Genomic DNA, 11483 nt, shown 5'->3' with positions numbered 1-11483 from the left:
AACCCATAATAGTCAGTGGATACAACCCATACTTCTGAGAAGAATGACCTTTCAGGTAAGTGACAATGATTCATTATGTACTGCTTCTCTGCTGTGCAGTTTTATTTAGAATTAAAGGCCCCTGACCCAGAGGTAGGAGACAATTTCTGTATGGAAATTTCTCTATTTTCTAATAATTGCATTCTGCATCATCATCACAAGCTGTCTTATCACTTCCCACTCAGAAGATGCCAATAATTCTGCAAAGTTCTGTAAGGGCTTTCTAGAGAGACTCTGACATTGGATTTTCCCATCTCTCAGTCAAATAAGCACCCATATGCACAGAAACAAACTTTTTATTTCATCAGAAAGCAAACTAGAATGGTGCATGCACATGTATAAACATGTCATGTTAAATTTCACAATGGCACAGTTTTGTTCTCTTTAGAGTGTCAATGCAGTAGTACAAATGGAAAGCTGTCAAAATGCGGGTCTACACCATCCTATGAAAAAAGGCTAGCTGACATTTCACATTGACTTGCAGTCATAGAGCTACAAACCAACATAGCTGCTAGTAAAAGTACATCAATACTATTAGTATACTTTACTGAACTGGGCTATGAAGTACAAACAAGGTAGAATGTGTGAAACAAAGGAAAATGTAAAAATATACTTATATGAAGCCACTTAAACGTATTTTGGCTGGGCTATACAAAGGATACCAGCTGTGTTTAGTGTCTCACTGCCTATAATTTAGATTATTTTTTCTGAAACTGGGAGTTGCTTAAAAGCTATAGGTATCAGCTAAACTAGTTATACACATACTTTAAAAAAAGTTGTACTTTACCAGACATATATTCCAGTTACCTGATGTTCAGCCTCAGTTCTGTTCTGAGCACCAGAAAACTGCTCCCAGCTGTTTCCAGTTAGGGGGAAAAGCTACACTGAACTTAAGCATTTGTCCCTAGTACTATAACTCTAAGTGTTGTAATGACCAAGTTAGTCTTCACAGGATGGACAAACATAATTGAGGGCTGATTGAGAATTAGAAGCTTTAGCTGAAAGACTGATATGTCAAATTACAGTTAAGCCAGGTTTTTCCTTCTGAAGGAAGAAACGAGAAGGAATGTTTGTTTTCCCTCCAAATAACCCAAAGCCCAGTGGAAATAGAAAAAGATGAATTTGTAGTACATAAAACCTAATATGTAAAGTGCTGCCTTAGTTCTTGACCATATAAATCACCCTATTAGTAACAAAACTTACCTGTAAACATGTTTCAAGGATTCCCATAGCCCAACAGTTTGCATTACCACATTTACAATTAACTAACAAAATATTAGTGTCCTACTACTCTTGGATTAGTCCCTTGTTTCTTCATTAGTATTTAGACCAACATTTTCAAGTGTGAGTAAAATTCTTGTGATAAATGCAACAAAAAAACCCCCCTTATCTCAGTTATCAGATGTTGAGCCTTCTTCCCCAACCCAAAGCAGATTTTAGCCTATAAAAGTCCACAATACTCTTCAAGTATTACCTTTGCCATATGACATTTAAATTTTTTCATCCACAACAGAAATTCACTCAGTACAACTGAGTACAATAGTCCCTCAGTAACCTTTTTGGAAAAAACTTGTTCTAGAAGTTCCAGTTCAGATTTGAAGTGTAAAAGAAGATCAGAATATAGGTACTCTCCACCTTTTTAAATGGAGGTTGCACAACAACAGCATTTGGTGGATTATACGCCTAAGCTTTCTAGTTTCCTGAACCACTCCAGGCTTCTAAAGGAACAAAGCAGTTGGAAACATGGCATGTTTATTCTTTAGTATTTTTTTATATTTTAAGGAGTCAAATCTTGACAGAGGTAGCAAATTGTCTGTTAAAAGAGATGGATGGGACTTTCTATTGTCATTTATGACTGGATCAATTGCAGACTGTGGTTGACCCCCACTTTGTCACTTGTTAGTAGACCTTCTCACTGCACACTTCCGCTACAGAAACTAGTGAGGAACCCCAAATACAGAGGCTCACCTACACTGCAAACAGAAACCTGTTTAGCCATCATGACAATTCTATCATCTCCCACCCTAGAAATCCTGGGAATTGCAATTCTGTGAGGGGCTCAGGAGAACACTCACCAGCCTCACAAAGATACTGTTCCCAGAGTTCCCTAAGGAAAGCCATTAAAGTAAAATTTGTTTCAGCGTGTTGGGCTGATGAGCCCCGAAAAACAGGTCATGGCAGGTAAAGACATTCATCATCTCAAGACAGGCTTCAGGGGCTGATACGTTATCTAAAACAGCCATTACTTCTGTAACATCACAGCTATCAAGTCTACTTTAAAATCCCTTTATATATCTATTTTTTATTGCACAGTCAGATCATTGGCCTTTATATTGTACAGGTCACTGCATCTCAGTAACCTGCTTTTTAACACTTGCTCTTAGCATGTATGGCAGTGAAGCGCATCTGCTAAAAGACCCCATCTGATTTCTGTGAGGCATGCTTGACAAAGAATTATAGGACAATCTGAGTCCATTGTTGGTGAAAGAGCCAAAGGCTAGTCTCTAATACTGCAACCAAACACAGAGGGAAAGAATGCAAACAGTCCCCTGCATTTTAAAGCATCAATTTCCCTACTAGTCCTCTGGAATATACATCAGAACTAAGGAGCATGACCGTGCTCTTGAAGAGTTTGGTTGTGGCAAAAACTAGTTGTGAGGAGTTTAAAATATATTTTTAAATGTCTGTAAAACAGCTTTAGGTTATTACAGCATTATAAATAGTGTGGACATTATTTGCAAAGTTTGAATAATAGTGGAAATGCCTATACCAAAGTGCATAAGATTGGATCCAACTCCCAGAAGTCCCTCTTGCAACGTGCTGCTTATTTTAATTCCAACTGCCCCACCTCTGGGACAAACAGGAAACTGTAAAGTTGTTTGTGCCTAGATATAGTCATTTGTTCAGAAAGTGGATTTCTCCTTCTGCTTTGCTAATGTGCGTTTCAGTTCTTTTAAATTCTCAGTGAGCACTTCTACCTCATCCATTCGCCCACTGTGTTTGGCATCAAAAATATAAGCTTTGATATTATCTATCTGTTGGAGCAGTAATTCCTCTTCTATTACATCTTCTCCTGACACTTCATTATCATCATCCACTTCAAAAGGATTCATTGAGGAAGAGGACTCCTCAAACGGATTACCTATGGGTGCACAAAATGGATTTCCAATAGCATCTTCAAAGGGGTTTGAAGCACTGACAGCTACTCCATTTGCCTGCTGATGATCCTCCTCATCTTCAAAGGGGTTGCTTTCTTTTTTACCACTGTGCAAAGCTTTGGTGGGCAAGGATGCCACTGGTGAAGAGTCTTCTGCAAATGGGTTATCCGGTTTGTGCTGTAAAGTGCTGGTCACTGCCTCCTCTTCAAAGGGGTTTATGGGGACAATCTTAGTTATGACTTTATCATGTTCTTGGACTCCTGAAGGCTGACCAGGGAAGACTGGGCTCTCACTAGCTGACAGCTGGTCACCCCCATTTGGGGAAGATGCTTTCGAGCCTGGGTTATTCTTGCTCTGAGGGGTATCTAAATCCAAAACATGTGCTATTTGGTTTAGACTCTCTTTCCCGGTCTCTGCCTTGTTGTGCTTCACATCTCTAAAATCTAGGGAACGTGTCCGGGAATGCTGAGACATTCTTTTTTTATGCTCCCTCTCCCATTCCTTTTCACAAAGGATTTGCAATTGTTCTCTCTGCATCTCCTCCATCTCAGCCTGCCTTTTAGAAAGCTCAATGGCTTTTTCAGTTTGTTGTTGATCATATTCATCCTGAAGTTGTCGCAGGTTCTCCTGCAACATCCGGACCTCATCTAAACGATTTGCTTCCTTTGCTTGCTTAATAAAGGATGTGATATTGTCGATCTGCTGAAGAAGTGGGTCTGCAAGCTCTTGACGACGAGATGTGCTGGCAGTGGGTAGCCAGCCTTCAGCTTTTTTTACTGCAACCCTTTTTAATGGGGACACCTCACCATTGGATGCTGCCACAGATCTGGAAACAAAGTCCATGTGCTTCTCCTCCAGCCGTCTCTGTGCTTCAAGTGTTGCCTATCAGGGAAAACAATTCTTTTACTCATGGAATAGGTCTGTAATAAATAGTATTCTTACACAATATCTAAGGCGATTAAGAATTCCAAGATCTTGATGATATTCTGTATCCAGTCAGTTTTATTTGAGACTATCACAATATTTACTTTTTAATATTGTGACAGTCAGCTATTTTTTTGTATTATTTGAAGGGTGTGTTCTTAAATTTCTCTAAGAGTTTAAAACGAATAAAAACAGGATCTTCCTCGCACCTCCACTTCCTTTGTAGTGCAGGACCCACTGCAACACAGCTCCTCTCCTTGTTTCTCAAGTAATGTGATAAGCACTGGGCCAGGTAGGAGGAGCCATGCTGCAGCACCCCGCACTAGCTAACGCTGCCTCCAATTCCTAGGTCAGGGCAACACTGGCTCAGAGAATAGCTGCAGTATGTCATGCTACCTGAGGGGTGCAGGAAGGAGTTCCGAGATTATGAAAACATGAGAAGACAACCTGAAATACATCGTAATCATGGTATCCTAAATGCATTATGTGGAAGTATGCCCCACCAATTTCACTTCCTTCCTACCAAACAATGTATTTGGCATTTAAAAGTAGAGTCAGTAGACTTAAATCAATAGATAAGCAACAAGTTAAAATAATTACTTGTCTCTCCATCTGTAGTTTTCTATCCAACTCTTGTTTCTTTTTCTCTTTCAGTTCTTCATACTGGTCTTTGGTTGGTAGGGACATCAGACCAAGCAGTTTTTCCTGAAGAAAAATTTTTAAATATTGTTTACAAAGCACGGGCTGTTTAGCTTTAAAATGCACTCAGAACTAGGAATTGCACTAAACAACAACAACAACAACACAACAGGCTGCTTATCTGTTTAATCTTTCTGGTGATCCATGTTCACTCACAACTTGGGTTCTGCACCTGCACAGTAACTCCCACAGAAAAATTTCAAGTTCCATGAGGCTCTCTTTGGCTCTGCTGAATCGTGTGCATGGCGCGGCCATTATTTTCGGTGGGAGAGCACCTTTCTACCCAGTTCCTGATCGCTGAGATGAGCAAAGAATGTGGACTGACAGAGTCAGGTAAGTAACTAATACTGTGGAATTATCCTAGCAGCGAGGTAGGCTGGGTGAGTGTTGTGAGTGGGCATAGATCACCAGAAAGATAACCTATTACAGGCAAGCAACCTGCTTATCTTTGAAATTATCCATGTCCCCTCACAACTTCAGCGATTAGCAAGCTTACTCATTGGAACTTTTCATTTCCAATTCCTTTAATCTCTAGCCTTAAAAGTTGCCTTCCCGGTTGCCGTAACATCGGCAAGGAGAGTCAGCAAGCTTCAAGCCAACTCTCCTTACACCTATCCAGACAAAGTCATTCTGAGAACAGACCCTTCCTTCAGATCAAAAGTAGTTTGACTTCCACCCAAATCAGGACATTATATTACCCATCTTCTTCCTAAACCCTTCTACTTCTTTGGAGGAATCCATGTACTCATTAGATGTCAGGTGGTCTCTCCTACCGGTATACTACATGGATAGGACAAAATGGAACCAACAAACTGTGTGTCTCCTATAAAGGAGAACACAAAGGCAACTTTTTTCAAGACATAGACTGTCCCACTGGTTCGTAGAACTCATTTTTATGTGCTACAACCAGCAAGGGGTAAAGCCTCCCTCAAGGCACATTCTACTAGACACATCAGCATCCCACATCAGGCATTAACATGAGAGACATCTGTAAAGCAGCCATGTAGTCAATAAACCTGCCCTTCGTCAAACACTATGCTGTGGACAGCCACTCAGCGGTGGAGGCCAACTATGGTCAGGCAATGCTAAAGAAATTGCCCTAAATGTATCCTAGCATCCACCATCATCTAGATAATGCTTCAATAAGTGAAGATGAGAGACTCCATGGTTCAATAGGCTCTCTGCATGGCAAGAAGAGGTTATTTATTCCTTTGAGGAATCTCTCAAAGTCCGGATGGGAGAACATGGTATCCGCCCTAGTCCAAGTGTCTTGCACAGAGTGCTGCAAAGTGAACACTGAGAGAAGGACTTAAAAGTCTGGATTGTTTTAGACTTGTCAGGTATAGAAAGATTTGATGGACGGATGCACTGAAAGGGTCAAAGCCCTTGTACACAGCATGTAGCATAAAACGTTTCCATTTGCACATGTAATTCCTCTGTGTAGACTCCTTTTTTTCATTCAGGGGGATAGCATCTAAGGATTGAGCTTCCAGGTTGTCAGGTTCAGCAGTTGGAAGTTGGGATGGAAGACAGAGCCTATGAAAGAAGATTCTGGCGGAGCGGAAAGTGTTGATGTCCCTGAGACAGATACACAAGGATGGGAAACCATGGTTGTTGGGGCCACCATTGAGTGAGTAGGATGCACTGAGTCCTTTCCTGTAGTATGCTGCTCATGATCTTGGACAGCAGGGGAAAGGAAGGGAAGAGGTAGTAGGGAATGGAAGAGGTAGTTTTGTCCAGGCCATCTGGAAGGTGTCTCCCATGGAATTCTTTCCTATGCCTGCCCTGGAGCAGTATAGTTTGCATTTTAGTTGTACAGTGTCAATGGGGTTCCCCATATCCGAAATATGTTTGGAAGGAGTTCTGGATTTTTCTCCCACTCATGCTGCTGGGAGGGGTTGATATCTCTGCTCAGTGCAGCTGCTAGGGTGTTGTCTGTGCCCTTGATGTGTAAGGGCAGCTGCAGCACTAGGTTGCAGAGGGACCAGGAGACTGTCCCACCTGTCATGTTGTCTAGCAGAACCTGCACTACTTGGTTTTTTAAAGGGGGTAGGAAGGATTTTAGGGCATGGAATACTGCTAGTAATTCCAGGAATTTTATGTGAAGGGACACTTGTAGTGTCCATTTGCCTTGGTCGTGGAACTCTCTGCAGTGGTCTTCCCAACCTTTCAGGGATGCATCTGACATCACTGTGAATGACACAGTTGGAAGCTTGAAGGGCCACTGAGAGGGAGTCCTTCCTGGTCCACCACTGTAGGAATTTTAATACAGGTGATGCAAGTGTCAGCCACACGTTCCAATTGTCGCAATTCGGTTTGAATGCCAACAGAAACTAATTTTGGAGTCTGTACATTTAAAGTCTTGCATGGGGGACGGTTGCTGTGCATGAGGCCATAAGGCCTAATGCAGGTCTTTGCATTGTCTGAGAACTTTGCTTTGGATTGAGGGAGAATGAGGCAATCATTATTATCTGTCAGATTATCTGTCTCCCATCTTCCGGAAGGTATGCTCTCTTCATCTGTGAGTCCAGAACTGCTCCAATGAACGGAATTCATTTCTGCGGTGTTAGGATCAATTTTTTCAAATTGACTCTGATCCCGAGTTCTGCTAGAAGGTCTAGTGTGTACTGGACCTGAGAGACTAGGGTGTCCTTGCACTCGGACGTCAGCAACCAGTTGTCCAGGCAAAGGTAAACTGAAATGCCCCCGTGTCCTCAGGTGTGTTATGATAGCGCTGACACACTTTGTAAAGACACAGGATACTGTTGAGAGTCTGAACGGCAGGACCACATACTGGTAAATTCTTGGACCTAGTGTTAATCTTAAGTACATCCTGTGTTCTGGTCATATTCCCACGTGGAAATAGGCATCCTTCAGATCTAGCATCACAAACCATTTCCCCCTTGTTAGTAAATGAAGAGTGCTTTGTAAGGAGATCATTCTGAATGTTCCTGGATTTTATGTATTTTGTTAGGTTGCGTAAGTCCATAATGGGATGGAGGCCTCCATCCTGTTTGGGAACCTGGAAATATCAAATAAAAGCTCTTCTCCCGGTCTTGCAAGGGAACAGGTTCTATCACCTTCTTCTCTAGTAAGGACAGCACTTCTTTTGCTAAGGTAGGAGTTGAATGGGTGTATTTTATCCCCGTGAATAGGGGCAGCTTGTAAACTCGATGGCATAGCCTGTCATTATGGACAACACCCAGGCATCTGATGTGATGGGATGCCAAGCTTGGGAAAAAGGGATGAGTCAGATGGGAGAAGGGAGTTGCGTTTGAGATATTTCCTGGTCCAAAACATCAAGCAGTCTGCTTAGACTGGTCTTGAGGCTTGGTCCTTTATTGTTCTCTTTGTCTAGGGTTGTATTGTCAATTAGGAGTATATCTAAAATACTTTTTATCATCTTTCCATTTTGACTGCTTGAATTGGTATTTCTGCCTGCCAAAGGACCTACACTTTTGGGAATAGGTTGGTTGTTGTGGGTTTGAAGTGAAGGTCCTTGCTGAATAACGGGACTTTATCTTCTTCAATGTTTTGTCTGTTTGTGTACTCAAAAGACCACCCCCTTCAAATGGCAGATTCTCACTTTTATATTTCATGTCATGTTGAAGGGATATAGAGTGCAGCCAGTCTCCAGAGAGATACAGCACCTGCAATGGATCATGACTCCATCTCTACAAGGTGCTTTGCCATGCTTAAATGTTACCGGGTGCTCTTGGCAGATTTAGCGAGTGCTGTTTTGAACTTCTCACAGAACTCCTCTGTCCTTTAAATCTTATGGGGCAGTCTCCAACCCACAGCCTGCCCAAAAACCAGTTTGAAATGGGTCTAGATAATCAGTTTCCTCCAAGACTGACTGGAGCTGAGAGGCCACCACCTTCTCAATTACCTTGCCCAGCCATGGGAGGTTGGAAACAGGCCTATAATTGCTCAACTCTGAGGGATCTACTGCAGGCTTCTTTAGAAGAGGTCTGATGATTGCCTCCTTAAGACAAGGAGGTATCCTGCCCTCCAGAAAGTCACAGTGAAGAACCAAGTAGAAACAAAATCCAGAAATTAAGCCGTAAAACTGTCCATAGTAAAAGCCAAAAAAATCAAGAAAGATTTTTCTATCACGGGAACTAGGATGAGACAGAGCGAATCCTTCAAGATGCAAGCAGCATGGCAGCCAAGAAGGAACAGAGGGGGAAAGCACTCTCCTGCCAAAAACAATGGTCGTGCCGTGTGTACTATTTGACAGAGTCAAAGACCGCCTCATGGAGTTTGGCATTCTTCCAGGAGGGTTACTGTGCACGTGCAGAACCAACATCGTGGATCACCTCAAAGATTTATGCAATTTATATTGGGAGTATGCAATTTATATTGGGAGTGGGCAGAAGGAAGATATGGAACAACTGATAGATCTCTGGGTGATTTGCAAAATATTCTGATTCTCAGTTGTTTAACACTAGCCCTAATAAAGACTGTCCAGCCCCCAGCCCCAGTTAGACTGCTGAAAGATAACCAAGGGGGAAACCAAGCACATATTTGTGTGCAAGAGGACTGAGCACACAATGATCTGCACATGTTCTCAGAGACACCTTGTTTCTTAAATCTCAAGTGCATGTCTGCCTCTCTGATCTACAGTTTTGCAGCTGTTTCCAGCTGATACACTTTGATATTCCAATAAAAAACAAGTAGAACCTGGAAGCTTGAAGTCCACCCATATCTGATCTATGAGATTACAGTTATACATTCATTTTTTAAAAAAAGTTAATCCAAAAAGCTTTGGAAACTTTTGTTGAGAAGCAGTAGAGGAAGAGGGGGTTGGTTTTGACCTATAAAGCCCTAAATAGTTTGGTATTGGGGTATCAAAAGGGCTGAATTTGTCTATATGAACTCCCTATTGGATCAACAAAAGAAGGTTAACTCTGGGGTGTCCCTCTGTTCAGAGGTTAGGCAGGTAGCAAATGGGGTTAGAGCCTTTTTCTGTAGTGGTGCTGATTGGAGCACCCAATCCAGAAGGGTCTGCCTGGCACCTACAGTTTTAACACTATTCACTTATAACTGAATGATACATTGATCTTCTGCAATGTTTTAATGCCAGTATTTTTTATGTTGTGCTTGATCTTGTTTAGTACCTTTCATTGGCATATACCTAATATTTCCAAATATACCTAAGTCAGCTTATGAAATAAAGTTAAAACAAATCATTTTAAGCAATAACATTATACCAATGAAAGGTAGATCTGGTATCTTGGATTGAATTGGTCAAGTGAATGCTTTTCCTTCAAAGAACTTTGAAAACATCTGCTAGTTTTCATCTCAATCCAGATCAAGGTCAACTTCTTTGGATAGGTTAAGATAAAAGAAAGCATTGCGAGCCAACAGAAATACCAATATAGCTGCAAGGGCAAGGCTGACTTCCTTTATGCCTGGTGCGGTTTTCTTGGCTTCTGCTTTTCATCTTGTTGCTTTTAGCATTGGCCTGGTTTTCTTGTAATCTTGTTTTCCTATTTGTTTTCTGTACTGAACAATGGGAATTTTTGCAATGGAAACATTTTCTACCCATTTTCCATATCCAAGATACTCAAGCTTTCTGTGGCTTTGGCTTTATCTCAGAAGTCTCCGTGTAGGCAGGAACATATTCTCAAAAGGGTTGAATGAACTAATCCAAGATCAAATCAACTCAGCCTACGATAGTACCTGCCAAGCATTCTTTTTTGTGTGGGCTAACAAGGTATTTCCTAAAGCAAATAAATCAAATGAATAGAGCAAACTGCTGAGATTTTGGGGTTCTCCTGTTCTCCTGCCCTAAAGTAATATGGCCACCTCAGTGATCTTGGAAGTACTACAATATGCTCCCTCCAAATAAAAGTACAGTACTATATGCCTCAGAGAAGCTCATACCTCAGATAACCTACCTGCACAAAAAGTGTGGCTGAATATCTGATCATTCTCTGAAGTTGTAGTGTTTTGGGATGAGGTTGTGGCTCTTCATTTAAACCAAGAGTCAGAATCTTCTTGCTGAACCAAAAAAAAAGTGTCAGTTACACCAGCATTATTTATTTATCATATTTCTATACTACCTGATATGTACATCACTCAGCAGAGTACAAAATGTAAAATATTTAAAAGTTAAAAATTAAAATACATAATAAAAACAAAAGAATAAAATAGATATTAAAACAAGTTTTAAAATTATTAAAATTAATTCTAATTAAAAGCCTGCGAAAACAGGAGAGTCTTGAGGTTCTTCCTGAAAACAGAGAAGATGCTCTTATTTCAGTAGGGAGCATATTCCAAAGCCCTGGGGCAGCCACAAAGAAAGCCCAATCATGGGTCATCACCAAACGAGCCAGTGACATCCATAACCGGACCTCTCCAGAGGATCATAACAAGCGGCAGGATTTATGATAAAGGAGGCACTCTCTTAAATATCCTGGACCTAAGCAGTGAAGGGCTTTATAGGTAAGAACTAGCACTTTGTATTTAACCCAGAAACGTATCAGCAGCCAGTGCAGTTCTTCCAAAACTGGTGTTATGTGGTCCCTTCGTGTTGTCCTGGAGACCAATCTGGCTGCCGCATTCTGTACCAATTGTAGTTTTCCAGACTACGTACAAAGGCAGCCCCACATAGAGTGCATTACAGTAGTCAAGCCTGGAGGTTACCAGCATGCATAC

At 41.4% G+C, this 11483-nt stretch overlaps 1 protein-coding gene across 3 annotated transcripts in view; it reads right to left on the bottom strand.

Moving 5' to 3' along the window:
- Positions 1-317: 317 nt before the first annotated feature.
- Positions 318-11483, bottom strand: part of RBSN (rabenosyn, RAB effector) — a 36768-nt gene continuing 25602 nt past the window's right edge. For all 3 annotated transcript variants that reach the window (XM_053292376.1, XM_053292378.1, XM_053292377.1), the window contains 3 exons: positions 10724-10826; positions 4722-4826; positions 318-4079 (listed from right to left, as the gene is read on the bottom strand). In XM_053292376.1, the coding sequence (XP_053148351.1) occupies positions 2943-4079; positions 4722-4826; positions 10724-10826 (1345 nt within the window). In that variant the 3' untranslated portion in view covers positions 318-2942. The remainder of the gene's footprint in view (positions 4080-4721; positions 4827-10723; positions 10827-11483) is intronic.

This window comes from Hemicordylus capensis, chromosome 2 (assembly GCF_027244095.1).
Source record: "Hemicordylus capensis ecotype Gifberg chromosome 2, rHemCap1.1.pri, whole genome shotgun sequence".
Lineage (NCBI taxonomy): Eukaryota > Metazoa > Chordata > Lepidosauria > Squamata > Cordylidae > Hemicordylus > Hemicordylus capensis.
The sequence above is the reverse complement of the archived record's forward strand: the minus strand, read 5'-3'. Positions and strand labels throughout refer to the sequence as shown.